Genomic DNA, 15918 nt, shown 5'->3' with positions numbered 1-15918 from the left:
CTGTGGCGTAGTGCGGATAAAGACGCCGCCTGCAGTGCTGGCATCCCATATGGACGGCGGTTCAAGTCCTGGCTGCTCCACTTCCCATCCAGGTCTCTGCTATGGCCTGGGAAAGCAGTAGAAGATGGCCCAAGTCCTTGGGACCCTGTACCCGCGTGAGAGACCTGGAAGAAGCTCCTGGCTCCTGGGTTCAGATCAGTGCAGCTCCGGCCATTGCGGTGGTTTGGGGAGTGAACCAGCAGATGGAAGACCTCTCTCGTCGCTCTCTCTCCTTCTCTCTCTGCTTCTCCTTCTCTCTGTGTAACTCTGACTTTCAAACAAATAAATAAACCTTTAAAAAAAGAAGTGGAAAAAACTGCCAAATGGTCTTTGAGTGGGAACCAACACGAATTGTTATATAGGTGGCTTTTTATAGCATGGATTCAACCAACTGTAGGTTACAAATACTTCTAAAAATTGCACCTATCCTGAAATTGTATAAGCTATTGTTTCTTGTCATTATTCCCTAAACAAAATGGTATAAGAAAATTTACATTGCATTAGGCATTATAAGTAATCTGGAGATGGTTTAAAGTATACAGGAGGATGTACACAGGTTATATGCAAATACCATGCATTTATATGAGGGACTTGAGCATGGCAGATTTTGGTACCCTGCAGGGTCCTGAAGCCAACCTCCTGTGGACTCTGAGGGGTGATTGCATGTGGCTAAGTAAGTTTGAGTAGAGCTGGCTTAGACGAAGCTGAACAGATTCTTTTATGAGACAACTTTTCAGAGCTTTAACCCTAATGTGTTTTACCTCTATGATGGGGATACGTTCAACATTTTTCCAACTTATTGGACTCCAGAAAACTGTTTTTCCCTCAGAACACCTAACATTTTTAGGACACCAGTGTTCCTCAGAATACGTTTCAGGAAATGCTTGAGATAGACTCCAAGAACTCTCCTAATTATAACGTTCAGTGACTGTAAAACTAGATTCAGATTTTTTGGGTGCAAGAAATACATAAATATAACCATTGCACTGCCCAGGGTCTCTGCAGGCCATAGGTGATATACTCAAGACAGGAAGTTGGTGGTGATCTAAGAAGTGATTTGCGAAGGAGGTACCTTTCTCTGAAGGGAGGAGAGAACCTCCACTTTGACTATGACCTTGTCTAAACAAGATAAGAGTCGGAGAACTCAGAGGGCTTCCATAGCCTTGGAAACTCATGACTGGAACATAGGGAGATTACTGATGCCATAGACAGGAGTGTCAATTGGTAAAGTCAACAACAGGAGTCACTGTGCACTTACTCCTCATGTAGGATCTCTGTCCTTAATGTGCTGTGCATTGAGATTTAATGCTATAACGAGTACTCAAACAATATATTTCACTTTGTGTTTCTATGGGGGTGCAAACTGTTGAAATCTTTACTTAATGCATACTAAACTGATCCTCTGTAAAAAAAAAAAAAAAAAAAAAGAAAAGAAATTATCAACTCCCAACTTGACTCTCACTGGGATTAAACATGACAATAGGTCTGATCTGATTTCATCATCATTTAAAAAAATCATCTATTATTTTTCACTTTATGTTTCTGTGTGGGAGCAAACTGTTGAAATCCTTACTTAATGTATACTAAGCTGATCTTCTGTATATTAAGATAATCGAAAATGAATCTTGATGTGAATGGAAGGGGAGAGGGAGTGGGAAAGGGGAGGGTTGTGGGTGGGAGGGACGGTATTGGGGGGAAACCATTGTAATCCATAAGTTGTACTTTGGAAATTTATATTCATTAAATAAAAGTTAAAAAAAACTCTAAAAAAAAAAAAAGAAGTGATTTGCATACAAAGCTTTGAGGACGATACCGAAGGAGTGCAGCCTCTCTCGAGGCCTGATGTGGTGCAGGAAGCCAAGTAGCCTTGAGACCCAGAGGTGGAGGGGACTTCCTGACCAACATTGTGGCCTCCAGTCGGGGGACACAGTCTGTAGCAACTCTGGACATGAGGTGTTCTCTGCTCACCTCTTTGTCCTCCATATACTGTAAATGGATGCCAGGGACAGGGCAAGGGGTCCACTGATGTAGCCCAAAGTGTCCGTCTCTCGGAGCAAGTGAAAGGTGTGGCGCAAGCTTGCCAACATTTCATATCTTCTTAAATGTCCCCAGAGTTATCTTACTAGAGCAGTAGAGGGGGCACAGCATTGAAGCCAAACAGCTCCTGCGGGGCATCTGGATTCTACCCTCCACTGCTTATGTAATCTTGGTACTCTTCTAAGCCATTTTGTACAGTTTAAAGCATCTTTTTTTTTTTTGAAAAAAAAAAAAAAAGATTTATTTATTTGAAAGTCAGAGTTACACAGAGAAAGGAGGGGCAAGGAGAGAGAAGAGATGTCTTCCATCCTCTGATTCACTACCCAGATGGCCACAACAACCAGAGCTTCGCAAATCCAAAGCCAGGCACCAGGAGCTTTTTCCAGGTCTTCCCACGCCGGTGCAGGGGCTCAAGGACTCTACTGCTTTTCCAGGCCATAGCAAAGAGCTGGATAGGAAGTGGAGCAGCCAGGACTTGAACTGGCGTCCATATGGGATGCTGGCACTACAGGCAACAGCTTAACCCGCTATGCCACAGCACCAGCCCCTAAAGCAACTCTTAAGTGTCAAATGTGTATTATAAAACCTACTTTGCAAAATTGTTATGATGATTAAATTAAAATATCTATTAAAAGTATCTGGTTGATAGGAGGATATTTCAAAAAGTCTGGAAAAATGGAATGAAACATTTATTTTGGTGCAAAAATTTTTTGAAATCCATGCATAGTTTTTTTCGTAATATGCATGAAGTTTCCTTATATGCTTAGGTTTCAGTACTTTTGCACCTGAATAAATTGATTTCTTTATTTAATCTTCCATGAAACATTTGACGTACTTTTGGAATAGGTTCTCTGCAAGTGTCATTTTTCTCTATCTTGTCTTTCTCCTGCTATTCTCCAAATATAAATGGAGGATCCACCAAGGTATCTGTCCACTAGAGGACTTGAGAATCCGAACACCCAGAAGCAATGAGCACACCTAACATCTGGGACTTGGCTTTTAAATACCATTTTCTGCTAAATGATTGATCCTGGGGTAGGGCAGAAAATGTTTAAAGTGAACCTGGAAGATCTTGTACTATACACATGTATTAAACATTTTTTGTCTATAGAATGGGGTTGGCCTGTGCACTAGGCTGTATTTGCACACTATACAGGTTAGAGGACATGGAAAATCCTGCTTCCGAGAGACCATGAACACTTTGAAGTGATCACCACGGGACAATGTTCATCTTAAAGACAGTATTTATAAGTGACTTATCCTTAGAAAAATTTTGGTTTGTGCTCCATCAGGGTTCCCCAATCTATTGGAACCACTCAGGGAGTTACTAGAAAATTCGGATTCCAAAACTCGATCTCAGGTCTATTGGGACCAACCAAATCTGGGAGTCCCTGTTCTAGGAAATTCTCACCGGCAGTTCTGACAGTTGGCTAAGTATTCTAACCTCTGTCCTGTGTGTCACTGAGATGTTGGCACGTTAATTTGGTCTCTTGGGTAAAAGAAGAGGGAGAAGTGGAAACAGTCACTGCAAGCTTCCTTTGGGAGAATTCCCTTGAGAGCATGAACTCTAAGTCAGCCAATACCGCAGCAAGGTTTCATCAGCCCCAGCAAGCACCAGCTCTGAAGTGAAGGCGTTTGTCTCTCTGGACTCTTTTCAGAATACCTCTTGGTGAATGGTTTCTGACTCAGAGCTGCAGCAAAATGACAAATGGCATGCCTAATCTTGATGCCTTTACATAGTAAAACTCTTAAGCAGCAAGGTATCTGATTCAGTTGCCTGCTCCTAACTCCTTCACTTCCCCTTTCTTCCTGAACAATCCAGTCTTCCAGTCACGAGTGGGGTACAGCAAAGCAGGCATCCATGGTGGTGCTGGTGGGGAGCTGCGGAGGCCCAGAGGGGCTGCCTGGTGTGCAGTGTCAGCACCTGCGTAGGTGAGCAGGTTACCAGGCAGCAGCAGTGCGTAAGTGTGTGCCAGGGGCTTCCACACAGCAGGGAGATGTGGTGTGGGGGGCTACAGACTAAGCTGGGGGAGCTGGGGAAGGGGCACAGGAAGGGGAGACAGAACAGGATGACAAGAAAACACCCTCAAGAGGACACAGGGGATTGGCCAAACATGTAAATACAGTCGTCCTTCCTATCCTTGGGCTGTCACTTCCGGGACCCTTCACAGATACCAAAATCCATCATGTTCGAGTCCTTTATATACAATGGCCTCATATGTGCATGCAACCTACACACATCCTCCGGTACACTTTTAGATTACTTATACAACCTAATGTAATGTACATGCAGGTTACACTGCATTCTTTAGGGAATAACAAGTATAGACGCAATCTATTGTTGGTTGAATCCACAGATAAGGAACCTGTAGATAAAGGGGACTGAGTATATTAAAGAATAATGGAGGGGCCGGCGCTATGGTGCAGTAGGTTGATCCTCTGCCTGCAGTGCCAGCACCCCATATGGGCGCTGGTTCTAGTCCCGGCTGCTCTACTTCTGATCCAGCTCTCTGCTGTGGCTCGGGAAAGCAGTGGAAGATGGCTCAAGCGCTTGGGCCCCTGCACCCATGTGGAAGACCTGGAAGAAGCTCCTGGCTCCTGGCTTAGGATCGGCTTAGCTCGGGCTGTTGCGGCCGTTTGGGGAGTGATGAACCAGCAGATGGAAGACTTCTCTCTTTGTCTCTTCCTCTCACTGCCTATAACTCTACCTCTCAAATAAATAAATATATTTTTAAAAAAATAGAAGCTGACTTCTCAGAAGAGGACATCACAAATACAGAAATGGATGAGAGCAAACTCATACTTTTAAGTAGATCTAAACACATACACATATAATTGTATATACATATGTGTACACACACATATCTGTCCACTGAGGAGCTGAGAACAATAACACCCCAAAAGCAATGCTAACAGCTAACATCTGGGTCTTGGCTTTTCAATACCATTTTCTGCTAACTGATTGATTCCTGGACTATGGCAGAAACAGTTTAAAGTGAGCCTGGAAGCTCTTGTACTGGAAAGCAAGATAGTGTTCAGGGATTGAGACGGATATATCAGATGGACACAGAAGCCAGCTTCCACAATTTGATCATGAAAGAAGCAAGGGATTAATTTGATAGTGACGGATGCATGATCCACTGAATCACAGAGGAAACTATGAGTCTAGACAGGTATAAATAAGCAAATGAGCAACTTGAGGGCCTGCGCTGTGGCTCACTTGGCTAATCCTCCGCCTGCAGCACCGGCATCCCATATGGGCGCCGGGTTCTAGTCCTGGTTGCTTCTCTTCCCGTCCAGCTCTCTGCTGTGGCCCAGGAAGGTAGTGGAGGATGGCCCAGGTGCTTGGGCCCCTTCACTTGCATGAGAGACCAGGAGAAAGCACCTGGCTCCTGGCTTCGGATTGGCGCAGCGCCTGCCATAGCAGCCATTTGGGGAGTGAACCAACTGTCTATAACTCTACCTGTCAAATAAAAAAAAAATAAGCTACTTGAAATTTGATAAGGAACAGGTTAGTTCCATAATTTTAAAGATCTCCCCACAAAATACTAGCTGGGGAAGCCTGGAAGCCACTATCTTAATCAAGTGACCAAAGTGAGCACTGTCAATAATGGATAAATAATATGCAATGAAATAAACACAACACCACTTCCTTAATAGCCCCATGGAAGTTGCAGAACCTGAATCTCATAAGGAAAAAATATCAGACAAAACCAAGCTGATGTGTGGTCTGCAGAATAATTAACTTGTAATTTTGAAAAATATCCAGGCCGTGAAAGCAAAGACAAGATGGAAGAACTGTTGTAAGCTGAATGAGACCAAAATGCTGGGTGATACTGAACTGGATCCTTGGGGACAATTGGGACAGTTGGAAAAGGTAACAGAGTGTGAGGAGTAATAGGAGAATGGTAACAGTGTTAATTTCCTGACTGTGATGGTTGTGGCTGTTGCAGTCTGTGTCCTGATTTGTAAGAAAGACACTCTAAGTGTTTGGGAATTGAAGGGCATCATGTCAACGTACTCTAACAGTTCAGGTGGAAAAGTGCCCTGTGCCACGTTTATACTTTTCTGTAATTTTGTGATCACTGCAAAAAGTTTTTTGTCAAGAGAAAAAAAATCTGCACAGTAGGATCTGGTCCCCACAACAGTTCTCTAGGTCATAATCTGGATGAACCTGCATTATTTTAGAATTGATTTGCTTAGATTCAGCCAATATGTAATGCTCCATATAAGTGCGAGGGTTTGCTATATCTTAAATAAACTGATAGACAAAAAAGACACGTCAGATGACACTTTCACATGTGAAAGCAGAAAGTAAAACTGGGATACAACCACTAGAAAAATAAATATATTTTCTGGTCTTTTCTTTTTTTTATTTTTTTTTTATTTTTTTATTTTTTTTTATCTTTTATTTAATGAATATAAATTTCCAAAGTACGACTCATGTGTTACAATGGCTTCCCCCCCATACCGTCCCTCCCACCCACAACCCTCCCCTTTCCCACTCCCACTCCCCTTCCATTCACATCAAGATTCATTTTCGATTATCTTAATATACAGAAGATCAGCTTAGTATACCTTAAGTAAGTATTTCAACAGTTTGCTCCCACACAGAAACATAAAGTGAAAAATAATAGATGATTTTTTTTAAATGATGATGAAATCAGATCAGACCTATTGTCATGTTTAATCCCAGTGAGAGTCAAGTTGGGAATTGAAAATTTCTTTCTTTTTTTTTTTTTTTTTTTTTTTACAGAAGATCAGTTTAGTGTACATTAAGTAAAGATTTCAGTCGTTTGCACCCCCATAGAAACACAAAGTGAAATATACTGTTTGAGTACTTGTTATAGCATTAAGCCTCAGTGTACAGCACGTTAAGGACCGAGATCCTACATGAGGAGTAAGTGCACAGTGACTCCTGTTGTTGACTTTACCAATTGACACTCCTGTTTATGGCATCAGTAATCTCCCTATGCACCAGTTATGAGTTTCCAAGGCTATGGAAGCCCCTTGAGTTCTCCGACTCTTATCTTGTTTAGACAAGGTCATAGTCAAAGTGGAGGTTCTCTCCTCCCTTCAGAGAAAGTCACCTCCCTCTTTGAAGACCTGTTCTTTCCACTGGGATCTCACTCACAGAGATCTTTTTGCCAGAGTGTCTTGGCTTTCCATGCCTGAAATACTCTCATGGGCTTTTCAGCCAGATCCGAGTGCCTTTAGGGCTGATTCTGAGGCCAGAGTGCTATTTAGGACATCCGCCATTCTATGAGTCTGCTGAGTATCTCACTTCCCATGTTGGATCACTCTCCCCTTTATTTATTCTATCGGTTGGTGTTAGCAGATACTAGACTTGTTTATGTGCTCCCTTTGACTCTTAGTCCTTTCATTATGATCAATTGTGAACTGAAATTGATCACTTGGAGTAGTGAGATGGCATTGGCACATGCCACCTTGATGGGATTGAATTGGAATCCCCTGGTATGTTTCCAACTCTACCAATTGGGGCAAGTCAGCCCGAGCATGTCCCAAATTATACATCTCTTTCCTGGTCTTTTCTTATAAGGTTTGTTTATTTTGTTTGAAAGGCAGAGTTATAGAGAGAGAGGGAGAGATAGAGAGATCTTCCAACTACTGGTTTACTCCCCAAATGACTGCAACAGCCGGAACTGGGCCAGACCAAAGCCAGGAGCCAGAAGCTTCTTCCAGGTCTCCCACATGGGTGCAGGGGCCCAAGGACTTGAGCCATCTTCTACTGCTTTCCCAGGAGCATTAGCAGGGAGGTGGACCAGAAGTGGAGCAGTTGGGACTTGAACTGATGCCCATATGGGATGCTGGCACTACAGGCAGTGCTTTACCCACTATGCCACAGTACCAGCCCCTATTTTCTGCTCTTTATTAAAGGAGTTTTTAAAAAACATTAATTTGGATAATAATCAATTAAACTTTTATTTTCTTTTGTACATGTTTTTGTAATGGCGTATCCCGGTAAAAACTTTGGCTAACGGACTAGCTCATCTGATTTAGAAAGAAAATCTAAGCCATTCTAACCACTGGGCCTTCCTTCAGCTCATCCCTTGTGTCCGGGGAGTGAGTGTACAGAATGTCAGATTCATTCATTGTCATCGTGTGCTTGTGACATCTCACCGTCCACCTCGAAGTACCCTCCCAGGATCCGAGATCTTCTGTGGGTGCTTTCCATCCCAAAGATCTTTGTTTCATGACAAGAAGAAAAGATTTTTTCAAAAGATTTATTTATTTGCTTATTTATGTGAAAGGGATGTGACAAAGGGAGGGGGAAGCAAAAGGGGTGGGGAGAGGGAGCTTCCATTCACTGGTTTACTCCCCAAATACCCTCAACAGCCAGGGCTATGCCAGGACAAAGCCAGGAGCCAGGAACTGATCCTGATCTCCTACATGGGTGGCAGGGGCCCAGGTGCTTGAACCATCACCTGCCACCTCCCAGGCACAGTAGCAGGAAGCTGGACAGGAAGTGGAGGCGGGACTCGAATTGGCACTCTGACAAGGGATGTGGGCGTCTGAAGGAGTGGCTTAGCCTGCTGCGCCACAACACCCACCCTGAAAAGATTTTTAAGAAGAAAAATTTTAAGTAGTCCCACTAGAGGCTAGTATCTAAAAAAGAAAAAATCCTGTTCCCTTCGAGGTAAGATGTTAGCTGGTCACCTTGACCCTGATCCAGAAGGCCTGGTGGAATCCTCCAGCTCTGAAGTAGTGTCAGGCATAATAGGTTCTTTTCTCTTTTTCCTCTTTTTCTTTTTATTTTAACTCTGAGCTCCGTGTCCATGCTTTGGTCCTCATGCAGCTGCCCTGACTTGAGGGCAGATTCTCATCAGAGGACACTGTCTTGCATTGCGCTCAAAGGATGCTTTTCAGGTCATGGTCATTATGCTTCTCCCCAGAGGCTGCTCCACGGATGATGCGGCTGCCTTGACATCACGTTGTCTACTGCAGGGAGCACTATACGATATCCTCTGGTATATGAGGGTGCTTTTCCTTTAGTTTTGAACCTTGTACACTTCCCTTCCTCTTTGCTTTTGCTTCTGAGTACAGCTGTGTGATGTAGTTCATGCAACGCTTAGGGTGAGAGGCTGCAACAAAGGCATGTGGGAGAGGAATATTTATTTTGGACAACATTACCATCATTTATTTGAAACACTTTGCACAGCCTATTTTTAGGCCCATATATTAATGTCTTATACAAGCTAATCTAAATGTTCTGAATGCATTGCTATCCTCAAATTTTTAAGGTCTAGCTACATAAATAATATTCTAAAAACCTGAAATAAAATATACAGTTGCTGGTACAAAATAGCTTACATGTCATCATAAAGAACTCATTGCCTTTAGCAAAAGTGCATAATGAAAATAGCACGGTCTGTGGAAAAATAGGATCAGTGCAGATCATTCAAAGCCTATGTAACTCTGTACACAGAAGCTGCGGATGGCCCCCAAGAATGTTTTTTAATTGTGCAAAATAATACCGTTGAAATGCTGGACTTGAGGACGCGGAGGCAAACAGGATGAAAGTGGAGCTCTGAGCTCGAGAGACAGTGCACCCTCCTGAGAGGCCTATGAGCCCTTCACGGTTTTTAGGGAAGGGAGCCCTGAGTGCAGGTTTTTATTTTAAATTTTCTTAAAAGAAAGTTGGCTTGCATGGACTCTGCCTCGTCACCGGGCTGAGGGCTTTGCTCTTCTCGCTAATGGTCATAATTCTGTTCCCACTGCTCTGATTCCTCTTGCTTAGGGAACAGTATAGGAAGACACCACCTTACACGCTGAATTGACATAATTCTCCTGTTTGTCGGGTGAGTACGAAGTGACCGACGTGGAAGCACACATTGCAACACGGCAGAGTGTACTTAGTTACACACATTTCTTCCTCCCACCCCCAGTTTTCACACAGCTCAGTGCACCCCTTCCCCTGCTATGGCATTTAGTTTTTCTTTCCATTCACACTCTAATAGGTCAAAACAAACAACAGAGGCAGAGTTGTTATGAAAAACCAGCTTCTTGCAAAAACCTCAGCGAAGTCAAGAGAATCAAATGGCAAAGGTCATTGCATTTCTTGCTGATCATAGCAGGGGGAATAAATTAATTTGCATGGAAGATTTAAATTAAATGTTTGGAAAATGTTAGATTCTTGGCTTTTCTATAGTTCTAGATTCTGCCTACTGGAGCTTCATCAAGAACACACACACACACACACACACACACTCATATACTATCTCCTTCCCATTTAGATTCTTTTCATTTTCTTTACATATTTCGTACTGAAGTCATGTGAAAGACTTGAATCATTTCAGCTTGCTTTGGTTAAGGTCTGCGTTCATTCAATCAATACAAAAGCAGCAAACACTCCTTTTGTGCCAGGTCCTGTGCTAGGATCTGAAGAAACAGTAAGATCAGTGACCACCCGGAGTGTTGTGGGAGATAGTCTAAAACACCAGCACTTCCGAGGTGGGTGGGAAGTGCTTACTGGGCACTCCAGAGCGCAGGAGAGGCACACAGTCAGGGATGCCTCAGCGTGTGACAGCAAGGAGGCAGAGGCGACTTCCCTAAGCCATGTGTCTGCAGCTACACAAACATAACTGCTACTGTTTGCAGTGCTGAACTTCCTGAGTTCTACAAGGCATTTTTGGGGATTGACTTTCTAGTGCTAACATTCAAACTGTGAACCCCCCCCCTCCCGGCCCCGCACCACTTTTTCCTGAAAGGTGACTCGCTAGCGAACCTCTTTTCTCAAATCTCAGGTCACGCAGCTGACTTACCTTGATCATTTTTCTCTTGGGAAGATGTTTCTTCATTATTTGACCGTGATCGGTAACTTTCTACTGTGTGTTCTGAAATTTCATTTTCTACAAGAAAAGAAAATTAGCTTACTGATTTCTGGTGTCACAGACATTGATTATATGTGGAAATGGGTGTTTGAATAAGAGAATACCTCCGTTACTGTACCATGGTAGACTTAGCATGTCCTATCCTGTACCTCATGTCCTCATTAACTCAATACATAGTTTTTTAAGTCTATACTATATTTTTTTCTTAAAAATTTTTATTTATTTATTCAAGAGGTAGAGCTACAGACAGTGAGACAGAGACAGAGAGAAAGGTCTTTCATCCGCTGATTCACTCCCCAAATAGCCACAACAGTCAGAGCTGTGCTGATCTGAAGCCAGGAGCCAGGAACTTCTTCCAGGTCTCTCAGTGGGGGTAGGGGCCCAAATACTTGGGCCATCTTCTACTGCTTTCCAAGGCCATAGCAAAGAGCTGGATCAGAAGAGAAGCAGGCGGCTGGCGCTGTGGCATAGTGGGTAAAGCCGCCGCCTGTAGTGCCGGCATCCCATCTGGGTGCCGGTTCGAGACCCGGCTGATCCACTTCCGATCTAGCTCTCTGCTCTGGCCTGGGAAAGCAGTGGAGGATGGCTCAAGTTCTGGGGCTCCTGCACCCACGTGGGAGGCCCGGAAGAAGCTCTTGGCTCCTGGCTTCAGCTCAGCTCAGCTCAGCTCTGGCCATTGTAGCTATTTGGGGAGTGAACCATCAGGTGCAAGACCTCTCTCTCTCTGCATCTCCTCTCTCTTTGGAACTCTGACTTTCAAATAAATTAATCTTAAAAAAAAAAAAAAAAAGAAGAGGAGCAACCAGGACTAGAACCGGAGCCCAGATGGGATGCCAGCACCGCAGGCAGAGGATTAACTCACTATGCCACAGCTCCAGCCCCAGTCTATACTGTATTTCTTACAGGCACCATGGAGGTACTATAAGATTGTGGAAACCACATGACAGCAGATTAAAATAAAATATCAGGGGCAGATGATCAGCCTAGCCCATACTGGAGTACTTGGATTTAATACCTGCCTCCAGTTTCTGATTCCAACTTCCTGTTAATGCAAACCCTGGGAGGCAGCTGGTGATGGCTCAAGTACTTGGGTCCCTGTCACCCATATGGGAGACCAGGACTGAGTTTCCAGTTCCAGGCTTTTGGCCTGACCCAGCTCTGGCCATTGCTGAGATTTGGGGAGTAAAATAGTCAAAAAGAGCATCTCCCTCACTCTCTCTCTTAAATAAATATAAATAGTGGAAAAAGTCAAGTATTTTCTTTATGGAAGGAATGATTGTAATAACTAAAAGAACTCTGGGGATGAAACACGCGTGGTAGATGCTGGAACAAGGCTGCGTGTTTGTCTACTGTGTGGGCAGATAAACTGCAAAGTCAGACTTTGTTTCTAGCTTTATTTATAGTGAGGGTATTGATCCATCTGAATATCTAGAGAGACTGGTATGAAACTGGCAGAAGTGATACTTTTCAGAGAGCTGGATCTATTCAAACATGTAGTATTTTGCCTTGGGTCATAAGGGGTTCCTGTTCCCTAAGTGGTCAGCTCAGTACTGCCCGGTGGCCTTATAAAGTGAACCTCATTTAAAATATTCTAGTAGCCACATCTGAACAGTAAAAAGAAGCAAGTGAAATTAATTTGATGATATATTTTATTCAATTAGTATATCCAAGATATTATTATTATTATTACTATTATTATTATTATTATTATTATTTTGACAGGCAGAGTTAGACAGTGAGAGAGAGAGACAGAGAGAAAGGTCTTCCTTCTGTTGGTTCACCCCCCAAATGGCTGCCACGGCTGGCATGCTGAGCCAATCCGAGGCCAGGAGCCAGGTGCTTCCTCCTGGTCTCCCATGCGGGTGCAGGGCCCAAGCACTTGGGCCATCCTCCACTGCACTCCCGGGCCACAGCAGAGAGCTGGCCTGGAAGAGGGGCAACTGGGACAGAATCCGGCGCACCGACCGGGACTAGAACCCGGTGTGCCGGCGCCGAAAGGCGGAGGATTAGCCTAGTGAGCCGCGGCGCCGGCTAGATTTAGTTTTGTTTCCAATGATAGCTTTTTAATTAGAATGCTGAAGGAAGCATTCCTTTTTTTTTATTATTTAATGAGCATAAATTTCCAAAGTACAGCTTATGGATTACAATAGCTTGAAGGAAGCATTCCTAATCTGTTACATTATATGAAATGTAGTAATGGGACTGAAACAGACTAGTACATTCCAACCTCTGATCGACCAGCACTGGAATTCGAGCTCCTTGAGGGTAAGGACCTGGTCTGTTGACGGATGTGTCCCTAGTCCCTGGAACAGTGTCCAGCACACAACCGGTGCTCAATGAATGCTTATTGAACGAATCGATGAATTCGCCCTTCACTGTGTATCCTTTCGTGAATAGCAGCATCTCTAACTTCGTGCCAATTCCCAGAGCTACACCTCTTCCCTTTGGTTATGACCGCTCTGTCTCTAGTCCCTGGGGAATCTCAAGTTGAGTTGACTAAAAGACAGGCGATGGCTCCCATGAGAGACAGCACTTCCCGAGTGGCTCGTGCAGCCTCTAACAGGAGAGCCCTCGCGGACAGACGTCTCCTCCTTTCCTAGCTGACTGTTTCGCACCAGCCAGCCTCCGTCAGGTTGTCCGCCCACTCACCTTTCTTCCATATCACGTGAGCTTTCCGCAGCTTCATGATGAAGAGCTGGACTATGACGAGGAGGATGAAGATGAGGAAGGACACGAGGGTGAGCAGCAGTATTCCACTCTTCCTCCTCACCAGCCCTATGTACTGAGGATTCGCTTCTGCCAGGAAAACAAGAAGGTCTCACACAGGTTTTTCTAGCCATGGGGAATAAGACAAGACTCCCACCGCGTCATATAGGCTAACAGACAGCCCAGATGAAGTGAGGGAGAGCTCGCTCCGGAAGGCAGACACTCAAAGTGTGCGCTCCTCCCAAAAAAGCAAACAACTATGCAAACAAACAAAACCACTCTGTGGAATGAGTTGAAAAATGTTTTTTTAGTTGGAGATGTTGAACCAGTTATTTTTCATGACTACAGAAAGCATGTGAGAAAACAGACTTAAATTATAATTAAGGGATTCAAATTAGCTACTAAGAATTCTTTCTTTCTTTCTTTCTTTCTTTTTTTTTTTTTTTTTTTTTAGCAAAATGTAATTAAGTGGCAAGACAGATTGTTGGCTAGATTAAATGTGGCCCTGCATTGGGGGATAAACTGGTGGAGCTTTAAAAAGTCTTTCTAAACCCAGGATTCTGATCTTGTGGGCTGTAGCTTTGCTAAACATCCTAGTCCCCTCTTCTTAACCAACAAGGAATTAAGAGGTGCTGGTTAAATCTAGAACATCATGCTCAGCACTGTACAAGACACAATCCCTAGCCACCTGCAGCACTGGCAGCACTGGCATCCCAAATAGGCACTAGCTTGAGTCCTGGCTGCTCTACTTCAGATCTAGCTCCCTGCTAATGCACCTGGGAAAGCAGTAGAAGATGGTCCAAGTACTTGGGTCCCTGCACCCGTGTGGGAGACCCAGAGGAAGCTCATGACTCCTGGCTTTAGATTAGCCCAGCTCGGGCCATTGCAGGCATTTGGGGAGTGAACCAGCAGATGGAAGATGTCTCTCTGCCTCTCCCTCTCTATCTTTCTGTAACTCTGCCTCTCAAATAAATAATCTTAAAAAAAAAAAAAAAGAAAGAAGTTAAAACATGGAGTATTCTTTCTAAATGCAGAGGTGACACTTACCGGTGGTTAAGTCAGGGTTCAGAGTTGTTTTTTCTTTCTCTTCCTTGTCAATCTCTGAAGTACTAGAATTTTCCATGACTGCGCCTGAAGTGAAAGCAAAGACACATATAAGGAATCCATCACACATATGTGACAAAGCATGACTGCTGTGGTTTGAATGTTTGTGCCCTCCAAAATGCACATGGAAGTTTAATTGTGACAATTAAATTGGCCATTGTGACAGTACTGGGAGGCGAGACCTTTAGGAAGTGGTTAGGCCATGAGGGCTCCACTCTCAAGAATGGGTACTAAGGACATCATTGCAGCAATGAGTTTGTTATCGAGGGGATGGGTTTGGCTCCTCTGGCTGTCTCTTGACTTCTCTTCGCTGTAGCAAGAAGGCCCTGCCAGAGGTGGCACCTCAATCTTGGACGTCCCAGCCTTCAGAACTGTGAACCAACAAATTTTTGTACATTACAGATTACCCAGTCTGTGGTATTGTGTTATGGCAGCACAAAACAGACTAAGACTATATATATAGTCATATATAATATATATAGTCATATATATTATATATATAATATGTGTATAAAATATACATCTGTGTATTTTCTTCCCAAAGCAGCATTGGAAACAAAATTAAGTGACTTTCATTTTTAAAAAAATAAGATCACTTTTAAACTATTGATTTATTTAAATTTTCTTTTTAAAATTAACCCATAATAATCATATATATTTATGAGTTATAGGGTAATATTTTTTAAAATATTTATTTGTTTTTTTGAAAGGCAGAGTTATAGAGAGACAGAGGCAGAGAGAGAGAGGTCCTGCATCCGTGGGTTCACTTCCCAATTGGCCGCAATGGCTGGAGCGGCACTCATCCGAACCCAGGAGTCAGAAGCTTCCTTCTGTTCTCCCACACGGGTGCAGGGGCTCAAGGACTTGGGCCATCTTCTACTGCTTCCCCAGGACATAGCAGAGAGCTGGATGGGAAGTGAAGCAGCCGGGACTGGAACCGGCACCCATATGGGATGCCGGCACTGCAGGTGACAACCTCACCTGCTACGCCACAGCGCCAGGCCCTATAGTGTAATATTTCAATACATGTATACAAAATGTCATTCAAATCTAGGCAATTGGCATTTCCAAGCTCTTAGCATTTTTGTACGTTTGGAGACATTGAGTCCCTATCTTCTGGTTCTTCATAAAACCTGCGATAGGTTGTTGTAAACTACAGTCCCCCACTGTGCTGCTGGAG

At 43.7% G+C, this 15918-nt stretch overlaps 1 protein-coding gene across 1 annotated transcript in view; it reads right to left on the bottom strand.

Annotated features, from left to right (window-relative positions):
* Positions 1-8822: 8822 nt before the first annotated feature.
* Positions 8823-15918, bottom strand: part of CRTAM (cytotoxic and regulatory T cell molecule) — a 30392-nt gene continuing 23296 nt past the window's right edge. The window contains exons 7-10 of the mRNA XM_002708347.6: positions 14682-14765; positions 13578-13724; positions 10860-10946; positions 8823-9179 (exon numbers count right to left, since the gene is read on the bottom strand). Coding sequence (XP_002708393.3) covers positions 9049-9179; positions 10860-10946; positions 13578-13724; positions 14682-14765 — 449 coding nt within the window. The 3' untranslated portion in view covers positions 8823-9048. The remainder of the gene's footprint in view (positions 9180-10859; positions 10947-13577; positions 13725-14681; positions 14766-15918) is intronic.

Source organism: Oryctolagus cuniculus, chromosome 1 (genome assembly GCF_051225735.1).
Source record: "Oryctolagus cuniculus isolate XC-2025 breed Fujian yellow rabbit chromosome 1, ASM5122573v1, whole genome shotgun sequence".
In the NCBI taxonomy this organism is placed as follows: domain Eukaryota; kingdom Metazoa; phylum Chordata; class Mammalia; order Lagomorpha; family Leporidae; genus Oryctolagus; species Oryctolagus cuniculus.
This window is presented reverse-complemented; position numbering and strand designations above follow the sequence as displayed.